General features: G+C 42.3%; 1 protein-coding gene across 3 annotated transcripts in view; it reads right to left on the bottom strand.

The window, feature by feature from the left end:
• Nucleotides 1-16,845, bottom strand: part of efr3a (EFR3 homolog A (S. cerevisiae)) — a 153,624-nt gene that overhangs the window by 32,367 nt on the left and 104,412 nt on the right. For all 3 annotated transcript variants that reach the window (XM_028593429.1, XM_028593428.1, XM_028593430.1), the window contains 2 exons: nucleotides 6,175-6,253; nucleotides 2,499-2,634 (listed from right to left, as the gene is read on the bottom strand). In XM_028593429.1, coding sequence (XP_028449230.1) covers nucleotides 2,499-2,634; nucleotides 6,175-6,253 — 215 coding nt within the window. The remainder of the gene's footprint in view (nucleotides 1-2,498; nucleotides 2,635-6,174; nucleotides 6,254-16,845) is intronic.

Genomic DNA, 16,845 nt, shown 5'->3' with positions numbered 1-16,845 from the left:
TTTTCAGATTGCATCTCTGTCCATGAAAAGATGACAAAGAAAACTTATAAATAGTGCATGATTCTGATCAATTTTGGGTGGTATCTTCATGGTTAAATGCACTTAGTGTAAGTCGCTTTGGATAAAAGCATCAGTGAATTTAATGTAATGTAAAAACGTTGAATTTTTTCTCAGATTTAAATAAACTCACCTCAGTGGAACATATCACTTCCATTTGGCACTAAATTTAAAATTAAGTGAACTTTTTTATCTTCATTTATTTCTATTCCCTCTCCGACAATCAACCCCCTTTTTGTGGCGGAGGGGTTTGTGCGTCACTGGGACTCTGGCAGCTGGGTTGTCAGGGGCAATAGATCCTGGTAGGGTCTCCAAAGAGAAACTGGTCCCAGGTGAGGGGCTGGACTTTGATTGACAGACCCCGCTGCATGAATCAGCCCTCCCTGTGGAGGTTTTTTCATGGACGCCAGGCGTCCCAGGTGATGGAGAGATTCTACATCTCATCTGGCTTGGCCCAGACCTCCCAGGAGGAGAACATGTTGCTGGTGAGGGGACTCAGCGGTGAAGGAGGCCTTTGAGGATAAAGAAGAGTCCTTTCTGCATTGGTTAACCCTGAAGTCTTCTAAAAACAGGTGCCAGAGGGCCAGGAGGCCAGCACCCTAGGGCTACACTTACATCTCTACATTTTAGTTTTGAAGTGAGTTTTGAACCGAAAGTGATCTCCGTGTACACAAGTGTTTTTAGCTGCAGTAGAAGAACTAATCTCTGTTTAAACTAACACACCCAAACCAAAATATCTCATCGACATTCTCTTATACTGGGCATAAACAGGAGGCAGCGTGTATACACCGCCCGTTGCTGGTAGTTGTAGCCTTGGTAAGGTTGGTAGCTTAGTCTCACAGAACGAGACGTCATTTTGTTGACACAAATTGGCTTAATCAGTTTTCTTTGAACTATAGATTTTGAAATAGCTTTCATTTAATATTTAAAGACCTAATCAGGCGGCGAAACATTGGCGTCAGTGTTGGTGTGGCCAAAGGTCTCCGTTTGCGGCCGTTGAGACTGCAACACAACCCCGCAGATTACCAACCAGAACGGGTCAGAAGAGTTTCCAAATGTCTCCGGTTTAGGGGCTCGGAAACACCAGAGCAGGGGGAATGAGAGGGGGAAACACCAGAGCAAGGGGAATGAGAGGAGGAAACGCCAGAGCAGGGGGAATGAGAGGAGGAAACGCCAGAGCAGCGGGAATGAGAGGGGGAAACGCCAGAGCAGGGGGAATGAGAGGGGGAAACGCCAGAGCAGGGGGCATGAGAGTGGGAAACGCCAGAGCAGGGGGAATGAGAGGGGGAAACACCAGAGCAGGGGGAATGAGAGTGGGAAATGCCAGAGCAGGGGGAATGAGAGGGGGAAACACCAGAGCAGGGGGAATGAGAGTGGGAAACACCAGAGCAGGGGGAATGAGAGGGGGAAACACCAGAGGAGGGGGAATGAGAGGGGGAAACACCAGAGGAGGGGGAATGAGAGGGGGGAACACCAGAGCAGGGGGAATGAGAGGGAGAAACATAGCAAAATATATTTGTTTTCAAACCAAAACGTAGCAATGTAAACGTAGCCTTAGAGATAGGTTGAGGAGCTCAGAAAGGACCCAGATGGAGGTTTAGGTTAGACCCGATACTCTTTGCTCCCAGTTGAGTTGGTTCTGGCATCAGATCAGGATGCCCCCTGAGTGCCTTCCTTTGGAGGCTTTCCCCAGAGGTGGACCCAAAACACGTTTGAGAGATGATATATCTCATTTGGCTTGGCCCAGATCTCCCAGGAGCCTAGACCACCGTGACACGGCCCCCCTGGACAAGCAGCCGAAAAGAAGTGGAACGGAAGAATTTAATTCTCTTCTCAAAGGTTTTAAACTTCAAGCTTGTTTAATTATTAGCCAATTAGCACGTACAACCACTTCAGGGGAACAGAACCACAGGATGGAGGACAGATCAAAGTGAGATAAAAACACATCAGCGCCTTTTTAAACACCTTTATGTTCATGTGACTTTGTTGCCTCTAACTGAGAGACTGATGAAGGTGGATGGCTGGGTTAAAAATGTATTTAGTCTGACAAATTTGGGTATCAAACCTGGGAGCTCGCAATAACTGTGAATTGCTCAAAGTTGGGACCAAAGCAAACAACTTTTTGATATCTTTATATCTTAAGAAAGTAAGTAAATGGTGTGTTTTCAGCACTTTGTTCAGTAAAAGTGTACAGACATGTTTTGTGTGTTTTTAAATCTCTTCTTAAAACCCACCTTTTCTCCTTGGAAACCACACGCTTTCTTTCAGATTTTATTATTTGATTGTATGGCTGTCTTCTCCTCTTTTTATTTTATTTTATGCCTGTATGAGTGATGTACTTTATGTCTTTTATTATTCTTCTGTACAGCCCTTTAGTCAACTTGAAAGTGCTCTATAAATAAAAATTTGATTGATTGATTGAGATTGCTGCTGTAACTCACCCACTGAGCCTTTGGCGGCGATGGCCACCGTCTCCAGGAGGACCTGGACGATGCCGGCGCGGGCCCGCGGCGTGTTCTTGTTGTGGGTGTCCAGGTGATTCAGAACCTGCTGGATGACGTGGTGGGAGTGCTGAGCCTGGACCAAAGACATGGAGACAAAGAGGATTCAAGACGCGTCCCTCTGCACTAATCCGGTCTGATCAGAGCTGGAATGGGACTTGCCGCTTTGTCAGCTGATCCAGATCAGAAAGTAAATCTTAGGTTAATTATTTGCAAATATTTCAACTTAGCCTGGTCCTACCAGACTCTGGTCCATTAGCCTGGTCCTACCAGACTCTGGTCCATTAGCCTGGTACTACCAGACTCTGGTCCATTAGCCTGGTACTACCAGACTCTGGTACACTAGCCTGGTCCTAGCAGACTCTGGTACATTAGCCTGGTCCTACCAGACTCTGGTACATTAGCCTGGTCCTACCAGACTCTGGTCCATTAGTCTGGTCCTACCAGACTCTGGTACATTAGCCTGGTCCTACCACACTCTGGTACATTAGCCTGGTCCTACCACACTCTGGTACATTAGCCTGGTCCTACCAGGTCCTACCAGACTCTGGTAAACTAGCCTGGTCCTACCAGACTCTGGTACACTAGCCTGGTCCTACCAGGTCCTACCAGACTCTGGTACATTATCCTGGTCCTACCAGGTCCTACCAGACTCTGGTACATTATCCTGGTCCTACCAGACTCTGGTACATTATCCTGGTCCTACCAGACTCTGGTCCATTAGCCTGGTCCTACCAGACTCTGGTCCATTAGCCTGGTCCTACCAGACTCTGGTACATTAGCCTGGTCCTACCAGGTCCTACCAGACTCTGGTACATTATCCTGGTCTTGCCAGACTCTGGTACATTATCCAGGTCCTACCAGACTCTGGTACATTATCCTGGTCCTACCAGACTCTGGTACATTATCCTGGTCCTACCAGACTCTGGTACATTAGCCTGGTCCATTATCCTGGTCCTACCAGACTCTGGTACATTAGCCTGGTCCTACCAGACTCTGGTACATTATCCTGGTCCTACCAGACTCTGGTACATTAGCCTGGTCCATTATCCTGGTCCTACCAGACTCTGGTACATTAGCCTGGTCCTACCAGACTCTGGTACATTATCCTGGTCCTACCAGACTCTGGTACATTAGCCTGGTCCTACCAGACTCTGGTACATTATCCTGGTCCTACCAGACTCTGGTACATTAGCCTGGTCCTACCAGACTCTGTTACACTAGCCTGGTCCTACCACACTCTGGTCCATTTCATTAGTCCAGAGAGTCTGGCTTCTCGACACCATTGTAATGGGAAAATTACATTTAAGCACAATTCCTTATATTTTTATGTTTAATTCATACTTTACTTCTCTCACAAATGCTGAAAGAGTTTATCTCATTTTCCACATGTAGATTTTGATTCTAACTTTGTGAGACATCCAGTCTGGAACATTTTGTGAGCTCTGTTTGCCTGAACCGATAAAGGTACAAGGTCACCCCAAAACTATCTCATGTTTTCCCAATGCCAGTTAAGATGTAACTGGGGGGTGAAAGTCATACACGGAGGAGGAGGTGAGATGACTCCAAGATGTCTCTTGTATTTCTCTGATTGTCTTCATGTGTATCAGATTGCCTGTCAAAATTGTAGCGTCATAATAATCTAAGTGCGTGTGTGCTGTCACTCTGAAGATGCATATAAGCCTGGTGTTCTTGTTCACTCATTTGAAAAACTGACTCCACACTGGGATGCGGCCTTTTGTGAAATCATGTTGATCCTATTTGCAAATATATCTTTTTAAATAAAATACAAAAACCCAACTTGGTTTTAGTCTAAGTCTGTCTTATTTGTTTCAATTTACTAAACTCTGAAATTTCCCCCCCTGCTGCAAAGGAAACTTCCATAACACCATGGCCACCAACACAACTCAGCAAAGATTGGTCTTGCTCGGGCTCTAACTTCTGGATATTCGGCAGCGTTGCCACAACGGACCGAATGGCTTTGCTTGCATCTTTCTCCGCTGCCATTACGGAACTACAACCCAAACTAGTGCCTGACCTCAACATCATCATTCTCAGCCACTCCCTCTGTTCCCTGATTGGACCGGTAAAGATTGGCCGAAGAAAAAACACAAATACACCGCAAACTCAGATGGTTTACTGAAGGAAAATGAAAATTGAGCAGAAGTACATGGGAGGGCGGAACCACGCTAATTTAAACTGAGAAGGAATCAGAAATCCAGCACACTGTAGTCACATCCCCTCACTTTATTTAGTAACAACATTTTGGTCAATGGACTTTAAATTCCTGCTGGGTAAACATTTTTAAAATTTAACAGAATTTAAAAGTGTCATTTGTGAGGTGCTTTGGCAATTAAAGAGTAAGATAACTGCAGTTCATCCTGGTCTATTTCCTGCTCCTGTGAGAGTAGAAATCTGGCTTTGCGTCTCCTCTTCCTTGATGGTATTCGCCCTTTGCGGCTGCTTCAAGAAACAAACCCTTTACAGCAAATCCTGATTATTTCCAGCTGATGTTTTAGATCCCTGAAAATGTCCCTGGAGCTGCCGGATCTCAGCGAGACCTCGGACATAGAAATACACATGCACACAGTGGCATCAATACACACACACACACACACACACACACACGCGCACACGCGCACACGCGCACACGCACACGCACACGCACACGCACACACACACACACACACACACACACACACACACAAAGCACCTTTGATTGTGTTTTATCTGTGGCAGCACCTCAGAATCACCTGGGAACTCCTAGACGAGCAACCAATTAAACAAGACAGAGTAAAGAGAGAGAGAGCGGGGGTGGGATGGAGGTCTGGGCTATCCGCGAGTGTAGATTGAAAATATAATTGACAGCAGTAATATCATGTGTCAGTCAGTCTGATGGTAACTATACAGAAGCTGCGGCTGTGTGTGTTCGTGTCGCTCAAAGTCCGTTAATAATTAAGGTATTTTGTGAGCGTTAATCCTACAGGAACATTAGTCCCTGAAAACCGTTTTTTACATTGTAAAATATTCATGGCTAAATATGCAACAATCTATTTTCTGACATTTTAGAGACCAAACAACTAAACCATTAATCCAGAACATCGACAGATTATTCCACAATGAAAATAATCATTAGTTGCAGCCCTAATTACTGTAGTTCTGTTTATTATTATTTATTTATCTGTCTATTAGGGCAGCAACTAACAATTACTTTCATAGTGGATTAATCTGTTAATTATTTTCTCTATTAATCGATTAGTTGTTTGGTCTCTAAAATGTCAGAAAAATGTGGATCAGTGTTTCCCAAAGTCCCAAGATGACATCCTCAAATGTCCTGTTTTGTTCACAACTCAAAGATATTCAGTTTACTGTCACAGAGGAGAGAAGACACTAGAACAATATTCACATTTAACAAGCTGGAATCAGAGAAGTTTGACTTTTGCATAAAATAATTTACTCAAATCGATTATCAAAATAGTTGCCGATTAATTGAAAAGTTGACAACTAATCGATTAATCTTTGCAGCTCTAAATGTTATCATAGAATTTATGCCCAATAATGCAAGTTCCTACCCTAACCATAAGTAACTTTTTAACCCAACATGTGTGTACTGTACCTGGATGGAGTACATTATGATTCTGAAGCAGGAAACAGCAAACTCGTTGGGGTCCCACAGGTGGTGGTTGTCCAGGTGACTGGCGACAGAAGAAACATAAAGAACATCATTAATATTATCACTTAAAAGGTGCAATAGGTAAGACTTATAAAACTACCTTTCTGTCATATTAGCTGAAACTGACCCTATGTTCCAGTAGAACTACATGAAGCAGGTCATTAAAATAAATCCAGCTCCTCTGGCTCCACCTCCAACCTGGAGTGGGATTGGCAAAAATCCACCGCTCCCTGTTCAGATGCACCAATCAGGGCCAGTGTCAATCACTGCTCATGCACACGCATTCATTTTCCCTTGTAGGGAGAGGGGCTTAGGAGACAGATTGGGCTTTAGCAGAAAGGGGGGAGGGACTGAGATGTTGTCGATTTTTTTGGCTAAGTCCTGGATCTTCACAATCCTCCCTACAGCACATTTAATAAAAGCTCATGAGGGGGGAGTGAGAGGGGATGGATGGATCAACAAAGCGTGTTGGACTCTAGTTTCCCACCAACAGTCAAGGTTGGTTTCAAAACATACAAACAAAAAGCAACATGAACAACCCCTGAAAAGTGCATAGTGCTTAAAAGGAGTATAACAGGGGCTCTTGGATATCCTTTAAGCCTTAATCATACAGCCCAGATAGATAGATAGATAGATAGATAGATACTTAATTCATCCGGAGGGAAATTGTAGGCATCCAGTAGCTTAGATAACCATAACACAACAAACACATACACACACATATATCTCACATACATAGAAATCAATCAGAGAAATAGAGTGTGTGCAATGGTGGTAGTGCAGAAGTGAACAGTGCAGGATTGAACAGTGCAATAGCTCATTATTAAATATTAACTATGACTATGAAAAGACAAGAATGTGAACATAATAGAATTAGAATTGCTTGACAAATATATATACGTTAAGAACAATATATAACAGGGAATTAAGTTGATGTAGATGTTATGACCAGAGTCCAGATTGTGTAGGAGGGCTAATATAGCCTATAAGACAGTCAGGTGTACAGCAGACAGAGATATAATGGTGGTAGGGGGCTGAGAGAGACAGGCTCATGCTGTAAAGTCCATTTCTCCCCTCCACCTTTGTGTGGTATTGAAGAGCTGGATGGCCCTGGGGACAAAAGACCTCCTCAACCTGTCTGTTGAGCATGACAGTGACAGAAGTCTGCCACTGAAGATGCTCCTCTGTTTAAAGCCTGAGACACACCAAGCCGATTATCGGCCGTTAGACAGTCTGGCGACATCGGTGACTCGAGTCCGTTCGGTGTGTCAGTCTGGGGGGGGCTGTCGGCGTTCATTTTGGCCGACCTGACATGTTCAGTCGGCGGCAAGGCAGTCGGGACTCACCCGGAAATGGTGAGCGGAATGAGGTGACTAGTCTCTCTGGGGAAAATCTTTTAAACTGACCTTTGTTGATCTGAAATGAAGACCGATTCAGCAACTGCACGGCTTATTTCTCGCTTAAAATGTTTTCAGAAACATGTTTCAGTGAACTATTTTAGTACAATATGAGATCGTATTCTGAACGAGCCGCCATGACAGCCTGGCTTTGAATTTCCGGAGAAAACAAACCCATGTGACGCGTTCGTCCAATCAGCTGCCGGTTTTCATTTTTTGGGCAACAATACAGATTAGAGCCGCCTGCTGTTATGGAGACGTATTAAGTTTCGTCTCTTCGGTGTGTTCTGGGACACTTTTTGGACCGACTCGGTGAGACTGATCAGTCCGACTGGCTTTTCTGCCGACGGTCTGCCGTCTGGTTGGAGTGTAACGAATATAAAGAACGTGCTGTGCAGTGGGTGGCGGTCATTGTCCGTGGTCGCCAGCATCCTACTCATGGTCCGTTTCTCTGCAGTTGCTGTGAGCGACTTTCGACAGAGCAAGCTTTCCTTACCAGCCTGTTCAGTCGCCCAGCGTCTTTCTTTAATGTATAACTGTTTACAGAGCTGCCTGCAGACTCAGAGATAAAGATAGGCTGATATAATTAGATAGATGCAGAGGAGGATCAGATGTATTAAAAAAAAAAATGCAGGAAAACAAGAAGATAAATCCTGAGCCATGCCACCACTGATTGTGAGAAAAAAGGGCATAGAGGGGAAGTAAAGCCAATGTACTTAAAGCTGGAGCCACAGAGATGAGGTGTACGCGGCGTCAGAGGTTTTAGAAAACACCACGTGTGTGTTGGAGACATGCAGAGGAGTGGGAGCGGCAGATGGAGGACGGCAGATTTAATCATCTCTGTGGGAGCCGACCTGCAGCCTCAAGATACATTCAGCTATTTCGTACATCTGCTACTTATATCTGCAAGCAAACAAACACACACACACGTTGGAGGTTGACTAATTCCCCCACCTGCTTCCAGCTAGAGGAGCTTCAAAAACATCTGTATTGTCTGAGTCATGATAGAGGCTCGGTGAGTCTGTGTAATGTCAGCAAACATCCTAATATGCTCACAATTACAATGCTAACATGCTATGCTGGTACAATGTTTTGTACCAATGGTTACCAACCAGGGCTTTAACTTGACACCCGCCAACATGCCAAAGGCGGGTAAAAATGAACTTTGGCGTGTAACATTTTAAATTTACGAGCCAATTTGGCCGGTGATGAATGAAGCGAAGCGTCGGTTTGAATTAGCCAGCTGCCGAAATAATGCGACAAGTCAGCGTTTCCAGATCAGCCTGTTTTGGGCAGTTTTGGGCAGTTTTGTGTGTCTTTGATTTGGGAATATAATCTGTATCTGGCAACATGGCTTGTAGCACTAATCCTACATTTCCCATGAACACTATGTCGTGACAGTTACATGCCTAGCGTGCGTGGTTAAAGAGGCAGGCGCTCCAGCAGAGCGGTCCCATACAGAGGGTGAATACAGGTGCAGCAGCCATGGGTAGTAGTATGATAAAGATAAAATGTTTTTTGAACATTAAAGCATGTAATCATGTCCTAGTACAAACACAAAATACAAGTATGAACCTGAAAAGGCTATATAACAGTTCCCCTTTAAACATACTGTCACAGCAGCCATTTTAAGCAATCTGTCAGGATGGACATGAACCAAACTAACATTATTGAAAGAAAGGCAGAGGAAAGACTGCATTTGAAGAGAGAGAGAGAGGAGAAAGAATAAGTAGATGAAGATGGGAACAAGAGGAAAGCAGAGGACAGCGAAAAAGAGGATTGGAGAGCTGGTTGTATGGGAACCAACATGACGTCAATCCAAACCCCCAAAACCCTCCTCCCCGCTCCCCCCTCCCCGTTAACCCCAATCCCTGCTATTTATAGTCTGCAGACGCTTCCCCTTCCTCCTCTCTGCAGGAGGAGAACTGATTTCTCACACAGACAGAAGCACATCAGCTGCTTAATGGAGACAAACATTAAAGACTGCAGTTCTGTTCGGTTGCACCTGCTTAAACCATTATATATACACAAGTAATTAATATATTTACTAGGAGTGTAAATCTCAAGTTCTATCACAATACAATATTATACTGATTAGTTGTAGATAATTGCTGGTATCTGCCATGATACGAACTCGATTTGTTTCACTTCAGGGGCCCGCGATCGATATGAGAAAATATCATTAAAGGGTAACTACCATATTTTTCGACCTGGACCCTATTTTCCTATGTTTTTGTGTCTAAGTGACTGATGGGAACAACCACAATCTTTGACATCGGTCCAGTATTAAGCGAGATCGCTGCAGTCAGCAGCAGCAGCGAAACAAGCTACAATGTAAGTTAATAGGACAATTGTCCAGCTTGTATTTACCTTCACAAAAGTGCTTGTTTTGCCGCTGACAGACTCAGATTAATATTCTAAGTGTCTGACAACATTATGGAAAGGAACCCTTCAGAGATAGACCTTTTTAAAACCTCTTTGAGACCTTTCTGTTTAACCAGAAACAGCTCTGAAGTCGCTAGCGCTAAACCCACATGACTCCATTTAAAAAACAATACTTTTAGCATGTAAAGAGCCAGCATATTCTCACATGTAAATCTGTAAACTATGTGTTTATTTCAACCAAAACTAGAGTTGTGATGGTTGGAAAAGTGGAAAGACGACCCAAAATGTCTATTCATAGTTATATTTTGTTTCTGTCGACTTTGAATGAAATGTATTTAACGATGCTAAAATCACTGTTTATTTACATGGAGTCTGCTGGGTTTAGCAAACGCAATTTCGTGGATGTTTTTATGTTTAAAAAAAGGATCTTACTCTTTAACAGAAAGGTCGACCGTCTTAGAAATCCTTTCCATAATGTTAACGTAGAATATTAATCAGAGTCTGTCAGTGGCAAAAGGAGCACTTTTGTGAAGGGAAATGCAAGCTGGACAATTGTCCTATTAACTTACATTGTAGCTTGTTTCTCCGCTGCAGACTGCAGCGATCTCATTTAATACTGGACCAATGTCAAAGATTGAATTGAACTGAATGAAACATGACCTTTGAGTCATGAAACCCTGGTGGATTCCTCTCCATCAGGAGACTTTCAGACACATCAGCACTTAGTTACCTGTCTGGTTTACCCACCGGGGCACTCGGTCTTTATCTGTTACTCTGATATCGCCACGGAGGCAAGCAAAGTGGTCTCATCGTTGCATTGTGCTCACACGCACAGAACTACATAAACAGCCATGCTATTGCATTTTATTTTCAGATTCAAAATAGCTCTTCACCAGCACTTATAGCTCTTCTCCCGACACACAATATGAGACCTTCACTAGGTCAGTCTCACAGGCTCTCATTCCAGTTCCCCCCTATACAATAACAACTACGGGCAGAAATCCTTTTTTTTATACTTATACCAAAATTTGGAATCACATTCAAACACTATCACCCATCACATATTTTATAAAGTCATACAAACAGTTTCTTCTTGATAGTCACACTTGCACACATTGATTGTTCACGTATTACTGTTCTAGTCTTGTTTGTCCATATTTAATGTTTTATTGTATCTGTCTAATCCATGATGATGTCCTGTATGGATGTTTTTGTCCCCATGTGCCGAAGTTGTGTTCAATGTTCTATGTTGCTGCAGAACAGGAACCTGCTGGAAACCAGTTTTTAAACTGAGCCAGGCCCGTTCATATTGTAACTTAATAACTGCTTTTAAATTTTCCTGTATAATAAATTAAATGAATGAATGAAAAAAGAAATGTAAGAAAGAAAGAAAGCACGCAATAAAGCAAGATAAAGCAAAATAAAGAGAGAAAGAAAGAAACAAAGAAAGAAAAAAGAAAAAAAGAATGAAAATAAAAGGCCTGCAGGGGGCGCAGGATGCCAGCTAGTCTGAAGGCAAGTGTGTGTGTGTGTGTGTGTGTGTGTGTGTGTGTGTGTGTGTGTGTGTGTGTGTGTGTGTGTGTGTGTGTGTGTGTGTGTGTGTGTGTGTGTGTGTGTGTGTGTGTGTGTGTGTGTGTGTGTGTGAGAGAGACAGAGAAACAAACCTGACTGGATGGACACATGCTGCAAACTGGAATCAACAATCAATCCAATAAATTCCTGGGGCTAAAAACATCTCCAATATGAACCGATGGCCATCACGAGGTCTGTTGCTCCTGAGATGCCTGTTCCTTGGGAGGGTTTTAATCCAAACCAGGATCCTATTCCTAAACTGAACTAGTCGTTTTGGTGCCTAAACTTATTACTTGTTATGTATTTAATATCTGCTCTAGTGTTTTATCAACATTTTGGACACTGATATGGTTATGAACACAAACACACTGAATCTGTCGTTCACTACCGGGCCGGTTTGTAACCGCTAGGCTATCGAACATTTGGCATGTTCTTGAAAAGCGCTTCAATGTGTTTTGCGTTTTTCATTCGGATGCAGAACACTGCTTGAGTGGAACGCAGGCTCTGAGCAACACTCTTAAAGCAATAACTGAACATGTATTTGACAAAAACGCTCATTAGCTTTCTTTTCAAGAGTGAGATAAGAAGATGGCTATCACTCTGAAGTCAGGCTGTTGTTAGCATAGCTTAGCATAAAGACTGGAGGCAGAGGGAAACAGCTAGCCTGGCTCTGGGGGAAAAAATGAAAGACACTGATACTAATTTTCTCATCTCACTCCCAGAAAGAAAGAGCATAAGCCCATTTCCCAAAATGACTTTCCTAAGTTAAAAATACAAGCTCACAAGTTCCATTTGTCTGTGACAAAGGAAATGGCAGGAGCCACTACGGCTACTGAAGGAGGAAAATGAGAAACATTAAAAAAGGAGAGATCTGTGGATACGCTCTCCAATTGGGTGCCAGGAAATAGATTCTTTATGCTACATTTTACCCATACATGTACGTATCTCCTTTCTAATCTATGACGCATTTAAAAAGACAGCGCCGCTGAGAGAGTTGTGTTAATGGGAAGTTTGATCAAGGTCTGTTTGGAGGAAGGAGAAAAGAGGAAATGAAGACGCTGAGCTGCCAACAAATGAACTGAAAAAGCTCTGAGGCAAAAAGGAAACTGAAGGGAGGAAAAATGATTAAATGCAGCTCGGTTCTTGAGGAGGCCCTACAGATGTCAAGCAGTCACAGTGATATTATTATGTAATTAATTGTTAATGGCAGCATTAAGAGGCTCGCTCCCAGATTGAATTAGCAAAGCAACAGTTTCTGCAGCTCCACTTATTTACAACTCACGAGTCACAGAAAAGCAACAGTAAAAAATCCTGTCTATTAATCGCAGAAAGACAAAAATATTCATTGTGCGAGCCGATTGGCACTCTTGGTATAAATTGGAACCAATCTTTGGTTCCTTAAGTCCGGTTCAGACCAAAGATTCGATACATGACAAAACCGTTTTGGAACACCGTAGAGAAAAGTTGCAGTGGTCTGAACCGGCCGTCTCAGCTCGACTCAAACCAGCTGATTACAGTCACCCAGAGGCTGGTTTTAGAACGTAAGAGACATCTCCTGTTTCTACAGCCAATAGAGAAGTCAGCTGGTCCAGTCTCCAGAGGTTGGTTTTAATCTGTTTCAGTTTTTAAAAAATCTGATTCCAGCTTATTAAATGTGAATATGTTCTAAAGTCTTCTCTCCTCTGTGACAGTAAACTGAATATCTTTGAGTTGTGGACAAAACAAGACATTTGATGACATCATCTTGGACTTTGGGAAACACTGATCCACATTTTTCACCACTTTCTGACATTTTTGAGACCAAACAACTAATCCATTCATCCAGAACAGAACCAACAGATTATTCGACAAGGAAGTCAATCGTTAGTTGCAGCCCTAGCAACGTTGTCAAACTCAGGAACTGAGCTGCAGATTTTTAACCGTTTCCTCCCAATCAGCAGATGAAAATCCCATCAATCAAAGTGTCTCAAAGTGGTTTCTGGGAAGCCTCTCGAGTGATCTCCAATTGATTAGCGGCAGCCATCACCGACAACAGGACCGCAAGTCTAAATCACCAAGAATTAAAACAGAAACTCCACGAGGTAAGTCAACTGGAGGAAAAGACAAGTCCTGCATCAGTCTGACAAAGCTGAACAAATTCAGAGAAGGGGATTACTGACTGCTTATCACTGCTTTAGTCTCTACATGGCACGGTCAAGACTTCTTACACTTCACAAGAATGGAAAACTCACCTGACAGTAAGGCTCTCTCTTCCTAATCAGAAACTGCAAAGCTTGCTGTTGCTGATGTATGTTTCAAAAAACAAAAATAGCTAAGTAAAGAAAGCAACTAAAAGATTTAAGTCATATAAAATCAAGATATTTGTGAGTGTTCTGCCGTGATCAGGGTGACTGCGCATCAGTTTAAAAATGCACATATAGGCTCCGATCCAATACTTGCGATCGGGATGGGGACATCCCTAATTTCATAGAGTGAAAAACTTTATTAACTGAGTGTAATCTGTTTATTCTCATCATCGGAGGCATTTAAGTTCATGCAAATGACCCGAAAGACTAGAATAGTTGATATCTCCCAACTGGACACAACAAACACCTGTACACTTTTCTCTTTGTCTCTTATTTCCTAAATATCCTTCCCTTCTCTCTCTGTTCTTTATACCACTCTGTTGTGACAGACGTTGGGTAGGGCTGGGTACCAAACGTCGATACTTTTATGGTATCGAAAAAAATACTCCAATCCTATGAGTATTGAAAAATTCTTTATCTTTCGGTGCCAAATTTCGGTTCCAAAAGCATCTGAGCGCGTAAGCGCAAGCTTATCTGTCCTCTCTGCATATTACACAGAACGGAGCTCCGACACACACACACACACACACACACACACACACACACACACACACACACACACACACACACACACACACACACACACACACACACACACACACACACACACACACACACACACACACACACACACACACACACGGAGAGGTGTGGACGGAGTAAATTGTCTGCAGTTTTGTTGAAGTCACAGAGAGTCACCGTTGGTTTCAAGTGTGGTTACAGTTTTTTTAAAACTTCACGCAGACAGCGTTTGCTGCGATATGATATTAATGGCGAGGTGATATTAATGGTGAGGTGATATTAATGGCGAGCCAAAAGTGGTCGCGGTGCTGTTGCCGTTACACTTCCTCTTACAAGCAGCCACAACGGTGGTTTCTCTGCCCTGATGACTGACTGACAGGCTGAGCTTGCAAGGCACTTTTATTAATGTTACTCTGAGTGAGCAGTTTTACCAGAATTTTTTAATTTTGATAACTGTTTTGATTCACAATTAAGGTGGAAAATAAAAGCTTTGTGTTTAATGTATTTTTGTTGATGTTGAAATGGATTTAAAAAATATGGTATCGGAAAAAGTATCGTTAAGAATCGGTATCGAAACTGAGGTATCGAAATTGGCACCGGATTGAAAGATTCTGAACGATACCCAGCCCTAACGTTGGGTAAATTGTCAGACCATTGTGTCTCAGACCTCCAGGGGCCTTCCTATTGACTGTAACGTTTAAGTGATGCTGTAACTGAAGCTTATTCTACGGTTGCACTCAACATTTGTCCTGTTTACAGTGTCAGTCCACAGCCTGAAATGTCCGATGCAATTTATTGCCAGTACCTTTAGTTGTATCCAGGGCTGTCAAAGTCAAATTCACTAAGAGCCACACTGGAAAATAAGAATCACATCAAGGGCCAGACATGTAGAGTTTATTGACTTGCTTTTATTTAACTGAAAAAGTCAAATATCTTACTGCATGTCTCATATTGTCAGTATAGTTACTGTTTGGTCGACATAAAGCCCTAAAAAAAGTCAGGAAAAAAGTTCCTTTGCCATCATGGGAGTGTGCCTATGTTCCCACATTTCTAAGATTTTTTTCAAAATTAGGCCCTATGTTCCTACATTTCCTTTTTCAAAATTTGTATAAATTTGTATATTTGTATGTATATATATATATATATATATATGTGTGTGTGTGTGTGTGTGTATATAGATGTGTATATATGTAAATGTGTATACATATGTATATATATATATATATATATATATATATATATATATATATATATATATATATATATATATATATATATATATATATATATATATATATATATATATTTATTTATATGTATGTATGTATATATATATGTGTGTATATATATGTATATATGTATATATATATGTATGTATGTGTTTTTACTTATTTAACTGTCTAGTGTGTAATTGTGTGTTGTTCATACTATACAATGATTTATTGTTCGTCTTTGTTGAATAATACAGAAGACAAAGAGCTTAAAAAAATAATCGAATATCGAATCGCAATCGCAATATTTGGGGAAAAAATCGCAATTAGATTATTTTCAAAAATCGTTCAGCCCTAATTTACGTCCACTAAATGTGCTTGGTTTGCCAGTGACAGACTCAGATTATTTTTCTAAATGTCTGACAACATTATGGAAACGATCCCTACAGAGATAGACCTTTTTGTTATCTGTAATAAAACATCTAAAAGCAAAAATCCTATCAGATGGGGGTCCAAATCTTATCAAATATAATGAGGGGTCCGTGGCCTAATTTGTGTCAGTTTAAGAGTCCTTGACGTGGAAAAGTTTGGGAACTATGGCTCTAAAGAACATGAATGACAATTTACAAGCAATCCATCCAATACATGTTGATCATTTTAACTCTCAATCTGTTAGAAACTACTCTCAAACGTTTGAACCAGCATACTAACCAACAGAGTAACATGCCCGTCCCTGGAGCCACACTGCTAGCGAGGCTAAAAATACCAAACAGAAAAAACACACTAATTTAAATATCTGCGTGAGCCTTTCCCTTCTGAAGCTGCTGGGAAAACAGCAGCGAGGTGAGGTCGGCACTCTGAGCGGCTCAGCGGAGCAGAAACACACAGTGGCACAGGAAATCTCAGCGGGGCTCCGCCGTTGACTCGGTAATTGTCCAATTTATGCGAAGCGTGCCGAGTGTCGGGGCAAAGCGGCCAATGGGAGCAGCGACAGGGATATTTAGAACCCAGGAGGCTGAGAGGCTGTCGGGGGTGTGCCGCGCTCACAAGGCAGCTGCATGTGTGATAAGAGAGCTAATTTCATTTCCTCTGTGTGGCAGAAAAGTGTGTGTGTGTGTGTGTGTGTGTGTGTGTGTGTGTGTGTGTGTGTGTGTGTGTGTCTGTGTATCTGTGTGTGTGTGT

The sequence above is a fragment of the Perca flavescens genome, chromosome 12 (assembly GCF_004354835.1).
Source record: "Perca flavescens isolate YP-PL-M2 chromosome 12, PFLA_1.0, whole genome shotgun sequence".
NCBI classification, from domain to species: domain Eukaryota; kingdom Metazoa; phylum Chordata; class Actinopteri; order Perciformes; family Percidae; genus Perca; species Perca flavescens.
This window is presented reverse-complemented; position numbering and strand designations above follow the sequence as displayed.